The sequence below is a fragment of the Sorex araneus genome, chromosome X, assembly GCF_027595985.1.
Source record: "Sorex araneus isolate mSorAra2 chromosome X, mSorAra2.pri, whole genome shotgun sequence".
NCBI lineage: Eukaryota > Metazoa > Chordata > Mammalia > Eulipotyphla > Soricidae > Sorex > Sorex araneus.
Genome location: NC_073313.1, coordinates 106,059,611 through 106,079,238, shown reverse-complemented (window position 1 = coordinate 106,079,238; position 19,628 = coordinate 106,059,611). Strand labels below are relative to the sequence as shown.

Below are 19,628 nucleotides of genomic sequence, written 5' to 3'. Positions count from 1 at the left end.
CTAATCTTCTTTAAACATATTAATGAATTCTAAAAATAGAAGTTGATAGGTTTCTTTTCCCAGTCAGTAACAGAATGCTGCTAATAAATTTGTTTTTTCTAAAAATACCTTCCAATAGGTGGTTTTCGTCACTGAAAATATTTACATTATTTGTTTTCTATTAGTTCTGAGAGTAATCAAAGCTTATAAACGTTTCTTGGCTTGGAAATTTTCTAAATAATCCTATGAGGACACTACGTGTTGAAATACAGATGTGTAGTCTACTTGTGGATGAACAGATTTTTAGACATAGGCTGAAGTGAAGTCATACATAACAAATTATGCTTGCAACATATATCTTTATTAAACTGATACCAATGGAAAAAAATATTACATGAGAAGATTATAGCTAGAAAAATAAGGCATGACATTGTGACAATAAAATTTTAAAATTAAAAATTGAATAAGAAACATCAATTGGATTGTTGCTATTGAAAATAAAGTATAAACAATTATCATCTTCCCAGTTCTTGCACCAGCAGAGACCACAGAACATTCTTAGTTAAGCACCAGTGTGAAGGATTTATTAATCTTTGTGTATACTTTTTATCCAAATAATTAGGTATAACCTCACTCAGTCAGAGTTGAGCAAAATCAAGATATAACAAAGATCAAAACAGGGCATCTAGAGTCCAATGTCTCAGAGAATTTAACAAAAGGGAAGTTGCTCCATTTGATGTTATAGTTTGTTCTGTAACATGGATATTTAAAATTCTTATTTGTGTGACCAAAGAAGACCTGTTCTTTTTAAAATTCAAATAATGAGCTATAGAGATAGTAAAAATGGGTATGTTGCTTGTCTTATATGCAGTGAATCTGGTTCAAGCCCCTGCAACACACCCATATGGTCTCCCCAGCCCTGTCAGGAATGATCTCTGAGCACAGAGCCAGGGGTAAGCCTTTAGCACCGCAGGGTGTACTCCCCTAAAATAAAAACTTAGTAATGGGATAAACCTCAAATTAAATTACTCTATTATAACTTAATGTAAGAGCATAATTCCTACTTCGATAAAGTTGGACAAAATGTCTTGTTGTTTCTATTCTTAGTTTTGCTGCATTTTTAAAGTGATTCAAATCAAGTCACATGTAAAGAACTGAACATTCTGAGCTAAAAAGTTGTTTACATTATATACACATTCCTTAAGACAAAAATAAGCTCAACACTTTTGCATTAAAAGTTTGGGATACAATAGGATTAGTAGCACCATAAAAATAATTCTTTTCCCAAACTGTGGTCTTCTACTCAGTGAAAGTCTTCTTTTAATTGAATTTTTAATGTGTTGTTTTAGTTACTCGGGAAATACATAATATTCATATTATAATCTTGGAGAAAGTCATGCTAAACCCAAAAAGTAAATTCATTTCCTTATTTCTTATGCAGAATAGAGACTTTGCTCTGGCACATTGTTGAGGTACATTTAAATCTTTGTGTTTACTAGCCAGCATGTTCTTTTGGTCATATATAGTAGCACCATTAGTGAAAGCAATGGTAGATAGGAAAAGTCAGACAGTGTACACTGGAAATTTTATATATACATCGACATGTATATATAAATATGTATGTATATGCATATCACAGTTATAAACCACAGGCGTTCTTCAAAATGTTATGTCTTTTTCATACACACTTGACATCGGCTAATGCGAGTTCTCAAGTCTCCTGCTTTCAATGTTTCTGACTGAGGCTTGCTGGGAAATAAGAAACAAGAAAACCATATTAGCCCTTTTTTTTTCTCTTTAGGTCACACCCGGCAATGCACAGGGGTCATTCCTGGCTCATGCACTCAGGAATTACCCCTGGCGGTGCTCAGGGGACCATATGGGATGCTGGGATTCGAACCTGGGTCGGCCGCGTGCAAGGCAAATGCCCTACCCACTGTGCTATCACTCCAGCCCCATATTAGCCCTTTTTGATATTTAAATTCTATTATAGTTTCAAACTCATGCCCCAATTATTCTCTTTGTGTTTAAGTTATACTTATGATTTAACTATTAACTTTGAAGAAATCTAATCTAGTGTAATAACTGGTATATCCTAAGAGGTATTAGTGGTCAAAGATAGCTTGTGATTCTTTTCCCACCACTTTTATCTTCTTCCTTCCCTCTCATTATCTTACTTATATACTTTATAAATAACTGTATAATAAGGAGAATCTGAGCAATCAATGGTGAAAAACTATAGGAATTACCTAGAAATAAGATAGAAGAAATTGATCAAGTGATGATAAAAGGGGCAACATATAAATTTAAATTCATGCCCCCCAATAGCTTGAAATATCCTGAGCTACAGGAAAACATATAGTTTTACTCATTTAAGTACTTTGATGAGGTCTTTTAAAACATCTTGGTAAAGGACAATACTAGACTGATGGAGGAAACACAAGTTGATTATAGCTTCAATTCTCAGGGTAGTCTCAAGGCTACTTCGACAGCTTCTTTCTCATTATTGAGTGGTTACATAACCTTTCCTTGATTTGTTCTGGTACCAAAAATTATTAACATGCCATACATACACCTAATATTAACCAAGTCTGTTTTCCTGACCTGAGTCAGGTATATAAGAAGAGGAAGCAAGTATAAAGGCTACAGTGCACTAAACTTCTAACATTTATGGGGAATACACCATCCATAGATTCACGAATTGCCTCCCCTAAAATCTCTAAAGGAAGCTTGGGGCCAGAACTAAACTAAAGCCAAAAGCACCTTACCTAAACATGTCTGAAATATCCACGGTTGCCAACCAAAAACTGTAGGAGTTGGCATAGTAGTTGCAGGTACCTCGCCCATGACATTCAATGAAGGGAGCCGAACGAAACTCTTCCAAGCAAGAGCCAGGGGAGGCCAGAGCTTGACCTGAACCCTCTGCTCCTGAACTTGAGTGCTAGAAAAACAAAGAGGAATATCATGTGCCACAAAAACTTAGTGAATACTCAAAGATCTGTGCTGAGTTTGACTAAAATTGTAATTCTAGGGAAGGAAGCAGGACCAGAGGTAAAAGAACAATAGACACATCAAAGATGCCTAACACCAAGAACTTGGTGGTGGAATATATGCACTGCTGGAGGGATGGGTGTTCGAGCATTATGCAACTGAGACTTAAGCCTTAAAGCTTTGTAACTTCCAAAATGGTGATTCAATTAAAAAATAAATTTTAAAAAAAGATGCCTAACAAAATCAATAGGAAAAAATCGATAGAAAGATTATAGGGCCAGGAAGATTACTCCATGGTTGGAATCTTGCCTTAGGAGCTGGGAGAGTAGACAGCTGGGATAGACAAAGGATCACTAATTCAATGATGGTTGGAGGGGCTGCTTAGGATGGGAGATGTGTGCTGAAAGTAGGTAAAGGACCAAACATGATGGCCTCTCAGTATCTGTATTGCAAACCATAATACCCATAATTGAAACATAAGAGGGAAATTGTCTGCCATAGAGGCAGGGAGAGGGTTGGGATAGGGGAGGAAAGGATACAGGGGACACTGGTGGTGGAATATGTACACTGGTGGAGGGATGGGTGTTCTATCATTGTATGACAAAAACTCAAACATGAAAATTTTCTAACTGTAGCTCATGGTTATTCAATAAAAAATAGGAAAATTAAAAAAGTAAAAAAAAGAATATTAATAATAAAAAAGATTATAAAATATTTTCTAGAACATATGTGGTGCAAAATAGTGTCTGGAAGAATCTTTTTGAAGTTCAAGAATCTTTCTACATAAAAGACAAGAATTCTTCATACTGGGGGAAAATGTAGATTCTCTGGTTATTTAACCAAGAGGACAAGGACAAGAAAAGGCATTTTATACCATCATGAAGGAATAACCAATCCAGAGAGAATCCCATTCCTGTGGACAATGGGGAATTTGGACGGTCTGACTATGAACTGCAATGACCATGGCTGGAGCTTCACATACTGCACATCTGGTAAAGAAGGGAGAGAAGGCACACAATTTAAAAAGTAAGCAGGTGAGAAACAGCAGTTCCTTTTTTTTGGATGTCTTCCTGGGATAAAGATCCAATCAGACGTCTACAACGAGCAAAGGAGAATAATGCACTTGAGGAATTTCTTTCACTTAAGCCCTATCTCCCAATACTGGAAATGAAACTCTAAACCAAATTGTAAGTTGTCCCTCCCAATAAAAACCACTGTTAAAACATTTCCTTACCCAACTATCCCAAATTTGCATCCATGCTTGCTATTGTTATAACTGCTATTGGAGTTTGGCTTGGTATATTATAAAGGTACTTGTCAAGGTGTTAAACTTTAGAGTAAACACACAGTAATGCTGAAAATATGCTAAGGACAATGTTTGATAAACTGAAAGGATATAAATAGATATTTTCTCAATCTCTGCCAATTATTGTTGATTCAAAATACATTTATTTGCCATTTGGCCACATTTGGAGAAGTATAACATATTTAGAATGTAACAAGCATTGGGAGCATAGATTTAATCTAAAAAATAAGCAAATATAGCAAAAATATTGAGTTTATCAAATTTTAATAAAGATCATAAAGGAGCCTCCTGAAATATGACTAAACCAACATGGCAAACTGGTTTACCTACAAAGTAAGGACTACCTTTAGTGAACCTTTCTTTTTTCAGAATTGGGCCTAACAAAAACCACACACATATATACAATAAATTTTAGTGACCCTGGGCAAATTAGAGGAGAATTGATAATCATCAAAAATTAAAACAGAGCATCAATTTACAATCTTTACTAAAAGAGGCTCAATGAGGTTCAACCTTTTCTTTCAATATCAGAGAAACTAGATTTTTCAGTAATTAATTCTTTACGGTTACTGGAATCTTACTTCAATTGTGTCATTATCAGAGAAAAAATGACAAGAGCTAATAGCACTGTAGTACTGTTGTCCCACTGTTCATCAATAAGCTTGAGTGGGCACCAGTAACGTCTCCATTGTGAGATGTTATATATGTGTGATGTTATAGCTCCTGTGCACTAAAATTTGAGTCAAACTAAGGTTAGACAGAAATAAGACCCTAGAAAATATCTATTAATGAATACTAAATGCAATGATACTTAGTTACTCATACCTGGGCTGGAGCCATTATAGCATAGTGGGTAGGGCATTTGCCTTGCACATGTCCGACCCAGGTTCGATTCCTCCATCTCTCTCGGAGAGACCAACAAGCTATTGAAAGTATCCTGCCTTCAAGGCAGAGCCTGGCAAGCTACCTGTGGTGTATTTGATATGGCAAAAACAGTAACAAGTCTCACAATGGAGACATTACTGTTGCCCGCTCAAGCAAATCTATGAACAATGGGATGACAGTGCTACAGAGCTACTCATAACTTAAACCTCAGCTACCACTTTTTACTTAGCATAGCTAATAATCTGCTAACTCCTATCTATTCTATTAATGTGGTGCATTTCCTCTACTGCAGGTCCAATTCACTCCTGCTGTATTATAACACTATCTCCCATCTGCCTGGCCACTATCTCAGTAATATTCCTTTTGCAATCCATATTACACACTCATGTAATGTTCTTTCAAATATTATAAACCACATAAACTTAAGTAAAAAAATCTGGTATTTCAATATTTTTATCCAATAATATCTTCTAGTTTCAATTATAAACTATATTCTAGACACAGAAATCTACCACTCATTTCTATATTCTCTGTTTAGTATGCCCTACCCACTCTTAACTGCCCATGTCTCAAATTCTACCTAAGGAAGGACTAGTCAGTTCAAAAATTTCTTTCATATAGTTATTCCACCTTTCACCAGTAGGAACTAAATATCATTTCCATATGCTTTGATTGTATTTTATTATCTCTGTAGTTACACTTAGATGAAGCCTGATATATTTTATGTTGATTTATGCATATTTTAATTTGACTGTGACATATATCACATTTTCTATCAGAGGGGCATAATCAAAAGCAGATCCCAAGTAAATACAGAACAAGGTAAATACAAATTGAATATTAAAATGGTACCTCTGTTCTACCTAGCATGTAAAGACTTATTATTAGCTTTGGACTCCTTTGTGATCAGTTAAACTCACAGAAGTTTGCTGAAAGTTAAAATGATAACAATGTTGAGACTGGAGAGATAGTACTGTGATAGGGCACTTGCTTTATATGTGGCAACTTGGGTTGAGTCCCCAGCACCCCATACGGTCCCCGCAGCCCCACTAGGAGTGAGCTCTGAGTGCAAAGCCAGGATCAGAAGCCCTGATCACTGCTGTCTGTTGCCCTAAACCAAACCAATACCAAACCAAGCTATACCAACATCTTACCGACTAATAAATGGCTTAATGTTCTGGCCTTTCAAGGGCTCCATGTTCATTGGTATTGGCTCTGGGGTGGAGAGCCAGTAAGAATAGTCATTTCTTGAAGCAAAATTGCAAATATTATTAACATTGCAGAACATGAAGGGCATGGTACTGAAGCGACGAAGGCAGCTGCCAGCCGTCCCTAAGGGAGAATTAGGGAGAAAAAGATGAAGGATTCATCATGATGATGCTTCAATTTCTTCTAAAACACTAAAAAACAACCTTTCAAAGAGAAACTGTTCCATATATCATAGACAGTACATATTACATGTATTTTATTTTACTCATAAGATGCACATTTACCTATCTTAATACTTAAAAAATCAGAAAATATAATTTATGTAGACATTTGTTGCAGCAGGTAGCTCATGTATTCCCTAACACTTTTAAAACTGGTGATAAATCTTTCGTCTTTTGGACACATGTCCTTTGGTGAATACTAAGTAATGTAGTATGGATGAGTGAGACAACATAACATATCAGCATTTCTTCTCCAGGTTGCCTTGTCTTCCTCCAAGACATTCCCAGTAAGGTCTAGGACTGACTTTCCTTTCCTGCAAGGAGCAAGGCCCAAGGACGACTCTTAACACTTCTAGGTTTTCTAAGGCATTCCCAGGGTGGCAGAAGTGGATAGAGAGAAAGCAGCAGATTTCCTTCTCGAGGCTGCTGCCTCTCTCTTCATTTCACCTAAGTCACTAGCATCAGTTGTGTGGAATCACCTAATAGGTGTAGAAGCTAAGGCATTGCAGAGTGGAAAAGTTAATGTTGACATATACAACAAATTCAGGCCTTCCATGGGGGCAGCTAGATACCTGAACTGAGGCTAGAGTAAGGGAGTAGAACTGCAAGCTCCCTTTCTTCTAGGTTAGTCTCACACCCTGAGAATTTGCCGCTGCTTCACGTTATCAATTATCCTTCAGATGTGATCTAGGAATTGTGTATTTGAACTTCAGTCAGCTCACAATCTCAACAGCAGTCACAGAGAGATACAGTGAGGGTATTTCACTAAGTCTAAAGGTGTCATCAGTTAAAACAAACATTCCCTATAAGATTAATTAAATTACTATGTTCTAGGCTAATGTATCTCAACATTTTCCTGACTGTGATCCCTTCAGACCTTGTTCCCTTCCTGTGACAATCCTAGTTTCATGCTGTGGCCCCCATTTACACAATATCTGGGGGGTGACAGGGGGCCACATGGTCCCAGTGATAAACTCTGCTTTATGCTGTGACTAGTTAGAAAGCACAAGAGGCAAACATAATCCCAAACAATGGTCCAAGGCATGGAAGGAACAGACTCTCTGTATATCCAAGGCCAGATGCATAGAGAATTATCTTTTAGGAAGTGGCCATAGGTGATGCTCCTTTAGTTAAGAACAAACTCCACTATTGGGGCTTCTCAGACTATTTCTAGTCCACCTGTATGGACCAGGTCTTTTCTGGAAATAACAATTTTCTCAAGATCTCAGGCATATCCAGCAGTAGAGTTTTAGAGTCTAGTTTCTTTCTTTTTCTTTCTTCATTTTGGGTTTTGGGCCATATCGGTCTGTGCTCAAGGCTTACTCATGGTTCTGTGCTCAGAGATAATTTCTGGTAGGGCTTGTGGGCCATAAGGGGTGATGAGTATTGAACCATGGTTGGTCATGTGAAAGCCAAGTGCATTCTACCTGGTTTCTACCTGCACTCTACCTTTCCTCTTTTCACTGACTTAGTTTTTAAAACATCATGTCAGAACCCCATATGAGACAATTTAACTGAATATGGGGGGCTGCAAAATAATTGAACATGTAATGACCAAATTAATTAAAAATCATCCACTCAATAAATCAGGTTTTTCTGGTAGTAGTTGCTAGGGTATCTCCCCCTTTCATCCCTGATTCTTGGTTGTTTGCAGGCTTTCTTTCTTAACTGGCTTCTGCACCCTAACACTGTGTTTGTTATAGAACATTTCTCTCCAGTGTGCCCCTATCCTCCAGAAACAAGTTTCTGTTTAATGCCTTACTGTGCTCAGAATTGCAGGCTCCATATCTCTTATAAGTCAAAGTATACTGGAGAAACACAGTATAGGTTGTTTATGGTTATTTATAGTCTCTCTGATGTCTTCCACTTTCTCTCTATGTGAGAGCACTGCTCCTACAGCTGTCTGGTCCTTTTTCAGGCCCTAAATTTCACTTCTTGGATTTATTTGAAAATATGGATAGTGGAAGATTCTTGACTCATCCACCATTCTGCTGCTTCCATACTTTTATAATTGGGGGATGGGCAACAGTAAGAGAATGCTAGATTATCCAAAGCATAAACACAGGCAATTTGGATGAATGTAAATATAAAAGTGGGTGCTTTGAATACCCATTCCTTTAAAAGAATGCCTGAGTAGCTGTTGGAAATTTCTCATGTATGCAGATACATATGTTTATATCAGACGAGTGATGGATAAAATATCAGTAATTCTTAAATCTGATGGATCATTAAGATAATTATACATCCTTATACAACAGGTTTGAGAAAGTTCCAGGATCTTTTTAGAAGTTACCCAGGTTGTTGAAAATCACTGATTTAGATTAATTTGTTCTAAATGTTTTTTTTTTTTCAGAAAAAATAAAATCTGGTGCAGAAAAATGAGACTTACTCAAGTTCATGTGAGAATCAGTGACAATGACATAACTGAAAAGCTATGGATTTAGAATTGATAGACACTGGATTTTTTAAATTTTAGTCACTCTGATTTATAATTTTACAATACTGTCAATGATAGGGTTTTTTCAATACAGCACCCCAACACCAGGTTGTCCACCAGTGTCTGCTTCCCTCTACCATTGTATCGGGGTTCCTCTTCACTCCCACTCCAGCCTCTATAAACCCTAATACACACTACACTGACATAGCAAGCTCAGTTCTGTAGACCAGTTCTACAGATTTTTCTGCTTTTGATCTTCTATTTTCATACATTTCTGGGTGTGTGACTTTGAATAACTCACTTAATCCATTAGTCAGTTTTGAATAAATTTTTTAGGCCACACCAGGCAGTGCTTAGAACTTACTCCTGACCTTGAGCTCAGGGATCACTACTGGCAGGGCTCCAGGAACCGTATCATGTGCCAGCCATGAAACTGGGTCAGGCACGTGTAAGGCAAACACCCTATCTGATGTACAATTGCTCCAGTTCCAATATAGTAAGTTTTAAAAATGTATAAAATGAAAAGACATGTCCTACATATTTCTATTAATTTTTATTGTTTTGGTGCTCTGGGGGCCACAACCAGCTGTGCTTGAGGGCCAACAGAACTATACTCTAAAGCAGCTGGGTAGGAAAAGTTATTTGGCTCTGGTTTTGAACGCAGGGCTTCATCCGTGGAAGGCTTGTGTCCTATCAATTGAAACACATTCATGGATAATGAATATTATAATTATAAATTACATTAATAATTAAATTCTCATTACTGTCTAAGTAGGAGCAGTTGGAAATATCTCTGGTCTTTGAATAAAAAGAAGGAAACAAGAGGAGGTACACAAAAGTAAGGTACATAATAATAACAGGAATGTTTTGTTGTATATATGATATAGGTTATCAGGAAGCAGAATTCTCAATTATTGTTTCCAACATTTTTTGGTTGGGGCCACACCCTGTGGTGCTCAAGGTATTCCTAGTTTAGTGCTCAGCGGTGGCCTCTGGCAATGTTTGAGGGACCACAGGTGGTAGCTGGAAATGCTTGGGGTACCGCAGGTGGTAGAGAGGATAGGATACTAGTGTTACATGTAATAAAAGTGCCCTACTCTATCTCTTATACTCTCTCGCGCCCTAGGTTCCATATTTTTGAAAAGAGGATGAATTCTCATAAACTCTCAATGCCTTCCTTATTGTAAAATGTTAAGACTCTACTAGATAGGAACCAGGAGGTCTGCCCCACAGCTTGGAAACCGGCCCCACATGCTGGGGGAAAAGGCAGCTGAAATAGAGAAGGGAACACCTAGTTGAGAATGTTGGGAGGACCCACTCGGGTTGAAAGCTGTGTGCCGAAAGTAGATTATAGACTGAACATGATGGCCCCTGAATACCTCTATTGCAAACTACAATATCCAACAGGAGAGAGAACAAAAGGGAATGCCCTGCTGCAGAGGCAGGGTGGGGTGGTGGGGGTTGGGATAGGGGTGGTGGGAGGGATACTGGGAACACTGATGGAGGAGAATGGACACTGGTGGAGGGATGTACACGAAATGCAAACATGAAAGTTCATAAATTTGTAACTGTACCTCATGGTGATTCACTAATAAAAATTTAAAAAAGACTCTACTATATTAATTATAAGAATGTTATTTTTCTCTCAGAAAGAACAGTTCTAGTATTCAATATGTTTATTCCACCTTTTAATATCAGATATTTTCATTAATGCAACACAATTTGTTTTATACAGTGATATTCTTTTAGCATCAAAGTGAAAGTTTTAACTGCCTCTATTCCTTACTATACCGCGTGGATATTTCTACAGCCTGCAATACTGTACAAAGACTAGTTTCCCTAAAAACTAACAAAAGCCTTATTTTAGGTTAAAAATGATAGTTCACACTAGAGAACTAATGTTTTTTAGCTGAAAATTTAAAATGGTATCTGTATGGAACTCATAGTGAATAGATCAAGTTTCACTAGATATGTTTTTCATTTTGGAAGTCCCCAAAATAGATATACTTTGACAAAGGGTACCACAGAACCTAGAAGATTTTCAAAACAAACAAAATGCATAGTAGGAAGTTGTGGATTGTCTCACCCAAATCTTGACCATGAGCTCTTTTATTTCCTTGTACATACAGAAGCGAAAAGCCTTCATAAATCTTGACAGTTCCTGGTGGACATGGAGGTGCATCTGTTGTCTGACTGTGACGTGTGATGAGGAATCCATGGGTGAAAAAGGAGGATCCAGGTGGACCTGGGGGGCCTTGTAGTCCATCTGGCCCAGGAGGACCATCCAAACCACGGGCACCTATTTCCATGCAATCATTAATATAAAAAATGATGCAAACTCTAACCAATTATTATGACTACTAATAAAATATTATTTCTTCATTATAGTTAATATGGTGTTTATAACTGTATATTTTGATTTCACAGACTTATAGCTAAATAAGATATTGTTCCTAACCTCAAAGGTTAAATTTTTTATCCTAAGATTGTTTGATGGCATTTGATAGTAACACTAAATACTGAGATGTGATACTTCTCTACGGAATCTATATGTACATTGGTCTTTTACTATATTCCCAAGACAAAATTTCAACCCACTGTTTTGTTCATCAATAAGAAAGTAAGAGTGTGGTTGCCATCAGTCCACCAGCTGGGCAACTTCAATCCTGAAAAACATTTTCCTTTGAAGTTGTCTGTGAAATTATTTTCAGGCATCAGTTTTCTTAGAGAATAGACAGAATACTCAAAAAAGCCTGTTTAAATAATCTGGTTTTCAATCTACTACTTGTTCCCCTTCTCCATTTAGCTCCTAATTTGAGCTCATTACATATTTTCCTATATAGGTCTTTGTCCACTGTGAGAATTTTGGGTAAATGTTCATTTTGGGGAAACTTCAGAGAAATGTCCACCACTGAAGTTGACATTACTCGTTTTTTTCTCTCGAAATAGCTCATAAAATGGTAGGTGCTGGTTCTAGGAAGGCCATATGGGTTAAAACCCTGCCTCATAGCCATTGATATTTGTTCAATGCAAAATACATAGTCATTGATATTTGTTCAATGCAAAATACATAGTCATTGATATTTTTCAATGAAAAATACTTAAGTATGTATTTTCAAGAGTTGCTAACATAACCATCTACTAAGTTTATGAGATCCTATTTCTATGTTAATGATCTTTAGTGTACTTTCTTTTTTCTTAAAGAACTGTGATTTACAAAGTTATTGATAGCTGATTTTAGGCATATAACATTTCAACACCAATTCCATCACCAGTGTCAACTTCCCTCCACCAGTGTTCCTATATTCTGTTCCCACTCCAACCTCTACCCCATCGCCACCTGTCAACTTGACAGGCACATTACAAAGTTTCAGTAGTTGCAGCTTCGATATCATGTTTTAAGTTTTGTTGAGTCTGTGTTTTGGATATATGGCTATACCACTTACTCATATCACTGGTATAACTGAAGCCCTAATGCCTGTTCACACATTACTTCTCATTCACTTCTCTCCCTCTTGATTTCTTTCCTTCTCTTCCCTTCTCCTCTATAAGCACTGGGGTAAAGGCATCCCCCCCTTTTACATTTCCTCACCCAGTACTATATATACTACAGATAAGTGATATCATCCTGCATTTGTCTTTCTTCTTAAGTCTTACTTAATTCAACATGATACCTTCCAGTTTCAACCACATTGCAGTAAATTGCATTATTTCTTTACTCCTTGCATCTGTATAGCATTCCATTATGTGTATATACCATATCTTCATAAACCATTCACCTGTTGTTGGCCACCTAGGTTGATGCCATATCTTAGCTATTGTACTGAGTGCAGCAATGTTGCAAGGTGACTCAATTTTTTGGAAGTATGATGAATACAGATTGGAAATTTAGTAGATCCTAGATTAAACAGTATCTGGCACACCTAATAATGGTGACTTCAAAAGCATATATATCAACTTGCCATCTCAGTGTAAGCTGCCACTACGACTCTCAAAGTTCTATAGGAAATATCTTAGACTGGCTATGTTTTATGGGGAAATTAAATTTTATTGCAAAACTTTCTAATGTGGAATTGTCACTGAGTTTAAATCATCATATTGAAATTTTAAAAGAATACACCGAATACCTGGAAGATTCCCACCTTGAAGAAAAGTTGGATTTTCCAGTATGCCAAAGACATAAATAAAAACATTTCTATGTTATTCTCATCCTGGCTAGTCTGCTTATATATCCCTTCCCATTTTTCCCAGTTTCAGATTTTTCAAGTAGCTATGCTCCTTTCAAGCTGCAACTGGAGGTCATATGTCTACAGTTTTGCCAAATATGAAAGGTTAGGATCAGCAGTAGTGTTTTACTTATCTTACCTGGTTGGCCAGGCAGACCCTGGTCTCCTTTGCGTCCTCCTGCTCCATCAAATCCAGGGAGCCCATTGCGTCCAGGGTCTCCAGGAAGGCCAATTGGACCTAGAGAAAACGGAAATATGATTTGAAAATGTGGATATATTAAGCCAACATCTAGACATTAGGACATCGAAGGTCCTTGAGTGTCATTAAATTCATAGCCTGACCTTATCTTTAATCCAGATAAAAATAACTCAGGTTAAGACAAAAGACAGGACTAAGTCTTAAACATTCACTTTGCTTCTGTGTTCTCCTTTAGAGTGATACAGGACAACAAGACACAACTTTTCTTATTTATCCCACCATAGATAAGGCTGGTTTTGCTTTACAATAACTTAATAAGAGGGAAATACTGAAGTTTCAACTTACTATTATAATCAAAACTGGACAATTAATAATGATTTCATTAAAATATTAAGCCTCCTAAGAAGAAATCAGCCTTTCATCTTTCTGGCAGATGGGCTAAAGAAAATACACAATCTTAAATACATATTTATTTCTTTGTAGCTTTACAAAACGTTACCTATATTATGAAAATTAGAATATACTTAGGAACTACAAAAAAGGGCTACAATAAATTACATATTTGAGGAAAAAGGACACACCTAATACTTTTCAACAGAGAACTGGTCTAGTTCCACAAATCTCAGAAAGAACGAGAAGCTACAATCTCCCAGGTAGGATTAGTCTATAGGCTGAAAACTCTGGGTGTTCTTGAAATGGGGGCATGAAGATTCACCTGCCTCCAACCTCCTGCCACAGGAAAATCCAGCAGTCCCTGCCCAAACCTGTCATCCTGTGGGCATAAAAATGGCTCAGCTCCACAACTAATCTCAAAAAGAACATTATGCTGCTCACTCTTCCCAGGTAGACCCTTGAGGAGGTTAAATTGTGGAGCTGTCCCATTTCTATGTCAAAGGGTGTGGCTGTGGACTGCTGTGCTTTCAGCCAGAAAGGGGAATCAGCCTGCCTCTATTCTGAGTAGGCCAGAAGGGTCTATCTGGGAAGAGTGAGCAGCATAATGTTCTTTATAATCAAAACTGGCTGATTCCCCTTTCTGGCTCAACTAGCATCAACCAGCCCAGTAAATCTTCAGCCAAGGACGTTGGTAACACCATTGTGAGATATAACAATTATAACATATCGGCCTACATTGATCTAAGTTTTGATAATTTCACTTGCTTTTGTGTAGTAACAAATAATAGGAAGAAGTCTGTTTGTTCCTGCTAAGGGGGTAGGCTGAGGTGGTGTGTGGGAAACTGGTAGAAGGAGTTACACTGGTGGTGAGACTGAAACAAAAGTATTACTAACAACTTGCTAAATCACTGTTATAGTGCATTCTTTTCAAAAAAAGGAAAAGGTATATATATATATATATATATATATATATATATGGTAATCTTGGCTTCTAGTTGCTGGGACTCCTATTGTTAGGAAGATAAACTCTGAACAGAAAAAGGAGTTTCAGGTTAATGTTCTCAAACAGACAAGGCTTAAATATTATCTATAAAGGTACCTGGTAATCCTTGAGGTCCTGGTGGGCCTGGTGGACCTTTTAATCCAGGTTGGCCTGGGACTCCAGGTGGACCAGTGTCTCCTTTGATAATAATACTTTGTCCGGAAGGACCAGGTAATCCAGGGGGACCTAAGAGGCACAAACAAAAATTTGAAGGTAGGTAAAGAAAGATCAAAAGAAAAAGATGCTAAAGAGAACTAAAATCAGAGTAAGAATTAATATGAGAGAAAACAATTATACACACTGGAATGTTGCTTATCTACATAACCATGCTCAAAAATTTTCATTGTCTCATCGAGATGACTGAAAAATATTACTTTTGCTATGTTCCAATGGAAAAATTAGGTATATTGTTCCTATTTTCATGCTTTTAAGTTACTAGATAATCTAATCCAGTACAAATAAATGCACTGGTAGTGGAATGACAGATCCATTTTGATTCTAATATAACTTGAAGTTCTTATTTGTACTTCTCAAAGTACACTAAACTAGTAGAAGAATCAAGTACATGCCCTATTCCACAATTTACAAGTCTCTCAGCATAAACAAATAATTTCATATTAAAATGTGCAAACATACACATATGACTAGTTCTTGTGGTCTATTTTACTAACTATGGAAGTAAATATAAAAGCTAATATAAGTTTTTAAAAAATTATTATTTGGGTAGACTCCCCTAGCAGTGTTTAGGCTTTTTTCTGGAAATTCTTAGGCAACTTGTTAACTGTTTGGTATGAGAGTGGAAGTATGTGATGCCACTTGGGCCCTGTGGTGCCAGGGATTACCTAACCATTCTGATAGTACTATGGGACTTCCAGGGTTACACGAAGCAATGATCAGGGTACCATGTGGTTTCAGGGCTTGAAATATATTGTTACATTTAAAGCATGAAGTTTAACCCCGTAACATCTTTTAAGTACCTCAATGAAGCATTTTTATCAATCCCGCATAATCTTATATTCAAAAGTCTACTATCAATATTACACTACTATAATGGATAGTTTGAAATAATAGTATTAGAGGAGTATTACATATTTCTTATAAGTTTTGCCCCCAAACTCTGCTAGCTTGGTTGAAACACAGAATGTAAACTTTCAAATCCTTTAATAATGCTTTTAGTGTCAGTACAACTAGTCCCAGGTTTTAAGACTTACCAGGAGGCCCCATAAGTCCAGGATTTCCTTCAGGGCCAGTTGTACCAGGTACTCCAGTGGGTCCTTTCATGCCTACAAAGAAGATAAGTAAAACTGCATAACAAAGCAGCAGAATCAAGTCAACCAGGTCAAGTAAGAAAATGGGTATGTTATCCCCAAATATAGTTATAACAGGAAACCTCAAAATATTCCTTAAATACCTGGGAATCCTGGAACACCAGGAAGACCTGGATCTCCTTTCATTCCAATGAGACCTGGACGACCAGGATCACCCTGAACAAACAAAGTAGTGTTAGAAGAAAATTTGTGGGGCATGGAGGTACTGAGGACATATATAGATTCACATAGTGGTTTACAATACTGTCTGTAAGTGAAATGATCAGCCTCAATTTTCAACTGTATCTTTTATTAGATTATGGTACTGTTTTAGTTTCACAGTTTTCTTCCAATATGGACAAAATAATAGTATCAACATCATAGGTTTACTGTGATGATGATTAAATTAGTCATATTAAGTATCAAGAAACAAAGTGTCATGTGATATGTACTTAATAAGTTGTAGCTATTATCTTATCATCAACAGATTGTTTTTAGTGTAGCATTAAGTGATATATACAGATTAGAATAAAAAATCATTCAATTATAGGAATAATAAAGTCTGAAAGACAGCAAGAAGTATATTAGAACTTTTTAATTAACTGAGTTAGGAGATAGAAAATATATGGAAAGATTTGAAAATAACTCCAAAATAGGTTTAAAAGAAGTACATAGGATACAGCATTTGGGAGGTTATTCTGTTAGTCTTAATATGTAAAAACAGACTTCTTATTAGTAGAAATGAAAAAAGTGTAAGCCTGTAACATCTTATTATGATAAAATGTAATAAAGCATTAAAAATGAGGGCATTTCAGAAAGAAAGTGGATATAGCTTGCGGGGGCTCCCAAATATGGAAGAATATGTGCTCTAAAGAAAAGAGAGTTAAAAACTGAAATAACTGGGGCTGGATTGATAGCACAGTGGGTAGGGCATTTGCCTTGCATGTGGCCGACCAGGGTTTGATTCCCAGCATCTCATATGGCCTCCTGAGCACTGCCACGGGTAATTCCTGAGTGCAGAGCCAGGAGTGACACTTGTGCATCGACTGGTGTGACGCAAAAAGAAAAAAAATGAAATAATTGAAAAAAAGGATTTCTATGTATAATGAAAAGAATAATGGAAGATCATGGAAGCCTTTGCTATTTTTTTTTAAACAGATCCAATATATGTGCAGGCATAGCTACAGTTTGATAAAAGTCATCATTTGCCACTATTCCAACATTGATGTTCTAAGGTAAATATTGGAGATATTAAATGTAAGGAAAAATTTTGATGAGAAGTAGTATGATCTTAATGTACATTTCTGTAGTTTATGTACTAGATATAAAAGGAAACCGTGTGATGAAATGTCTGATAATAACTTGAAGAAACAAAAATCAAAGTCACCCAACAAAAACAAAAATAAATAAATGGGACTATATCAAGTTAAAAGACTTCTAAAAAAATAAAAGAAACCTAAGCTTACAATAAAAAGACACCCTTACCAATGGGATAAAATATTGTTCACAATATATCTGATAAATGGTTGATATTTAAGATCTATAAAGCACTCACAAAATTCAACAACAAAAGTATATTACAACCCCATCCATAAATGGGTCAAGAAGTGAGAAGATGAACAGACACTTTCCCAAAGAAGGCATACAGATGGCCAACAGGCTTTTGGAAATGTGCTCATCATCCTTCATAATTACAGAAATACAAATTAAAGAAATGAAGTATATTGTCACATTAGTGAAAACAGCACACATCAAAAAGTCTGGAAATAGTGTTGGCAGGTTGTGTTGAGCCTTCCATCCACTGTTGGTGAGAATGTCATTTGGTTCAGGCTTTATGGAAAGCAATATGGAGAGCTCTCAAAAAAATGGAACAGAATTCCCATTAGACCTAGAAATACCATCTTTCAGCATGTTTCCCCAAACACAAAAACAATAATTTGAAAGAATATGTGCATATCTATGTTCAATACCATACTTAATACAAGATACCATATTTAAGCCAAGATACGGAAATAACCCAAATGTTCAAGTACAAATGAAAAGATCAAGAAGTTCTGGTATATGCACACAATGTAATATTATGCAGTACTAAGAAAGAACAAAATCAAGCATTTTGCAGAAACATGCATGGAACTCATGTTGAGAGTATCATGCTAGTGAAGTCTTTTACAAAGACAAGGATAGATACAGAATAATCTCTCTCAAATGTGGACCTTAAAGATTCACAGAAATTTAATCACAGAATCACAATAAATTAAAAAATTAAATATTAAAGTTACCAAAAAGCAGATGCACTTTACAGGCTTCCATATTTGTTATCCTGATTTGAAAAAAAATCACACCTGCAATACTGCACTTAAGTGTAAGATAACATTGGGTTTGTCCTTTTAGCCTTGCCACAGGGAACTTAGTTTACCTTAAAGCAGTATCCTTTCTGTATGGACACAGGAAGACAGTTATTGTTATGCTTGTAAATTGGGAGCCGACTGACTCCAATAATATTTACTCCCAGGCATCTGCTTTCTCCACTCAGTTGCCCTTAGTTCCTAGCACCCCAAAAGCACGGTTCCGATGACGGATGGAATGGACCCAGGGCAAGCTGTGAGCTATCCTGGCATCAAAATGGGCCAGGCCAATGCATCACAATACTCAACTATAAATTGAGAGCATGGTCATAGACAAATGCTGTGATGATCCAAAATTAATGACCAGACTAGGACCGCCTGGGGTTAGGAAGACTAACCTGACCTGAGGACTGTGGTCTGGGATGTATAGTGAATGTCCTCAGGAAGAACCAAACTTTAAGTCTGATATATCTTTTACTGTGCTAATACAGAATGACATTGCTAGAAATATTATAAGTAAATTTACTATAACTATTTAAACAGATTACTAGCTCACACCCTGACACACCCTTGTTTGGCCCCACCCTTGAGTGGATCTCCTAGTAATCTCCTTAGATGAGATCTTGTTTATCTCCTCAAGAAATGGTATTACCCCTCTTTGTTGATTTGTTAATGTTCAACCCACCTTTGTGTTACTGCCTTATGTAATTTGCTATATAAACTAAGACTGTGGGGGAAGAAAGGGGAGACAGAAGAAGAAGACCGACGAGACAGAGAAGACACACAAGAGGACACTGGAGAAGAACAGAGAAGAGACCAGAGGAGAGACTACAGAGACAGAGACAGAGAGACAGACATAAGAGAGCACAGTGGCACACACAGAAGCAGAGCACAAGGAGGAGCTGTCCCAATCCGGTCCATACACAGCAGCTCGAGAACACTGAACTCCAGCGGCTCGTGCGAGAGAGAACTGCCCTGAGTGCCCGCTAACAACAGAACAACATGATGCATCATTGCATCTCCCCCTCCCGCGCGCACCGCCTTTGTAAATTTTTACAGTTGAGGATGCCTAAGCTGAATCTAAATAT

General features: G+C 37.0%; 1 protein-coding gene across 2 annotated transcripts in view; it reads right to left on the bottom strand.

Annotated features, from left to right (window-relative positions):
- Positions 1-362: 362 nt before the first annotated feature.
- The window catches only part of COL4A5 (collagen type IV alpha 5 chain), a 245,474-nt gene continuing 226,208 nt past the window's right edge, over positions 363-19,628 (bottom strand). For both annotated transcript variants that reach the window (XM_055121721.1, XM_055121720.1), the window contains exons 43-51: positions 16,300-16,372; positions 16,100-16,171; positions 14,946-15,074; positions 13,394-13,492; positions 11,115-11,327; positions 6,316-6,493; positions 3,845-3,959; positions 2,748-2,920; positions 363-1,728 (exon numbers count right to left, since the gene is read on the bottom strand). In XM_055121721.1, coding sequence (XP_054977696.1) covers positions 1,647-1,728; positions 2,748-2,920; positions 3,845-3,959; positions 6,316-6,493; positions 11,115-11,327; positions 13,394-13,492; positions 14,946-15,074; positions 16,100-16,171; positions 16,300-16,372 — 1,134 coding nt within the window. In that variant the 3' untranslated portion in view covers positions 363-1,646. The remainder of the gene's footprint in view (positions 1,729-2,747; positions 2,921-3,844; positions 3,960-6,315; positions 6,494-11,114; positions 11,328-13,393; positions 13,493-14,945; positions 15,075-16,099; positions 16,172-16,299; positions 16,373-19,628) is intronic.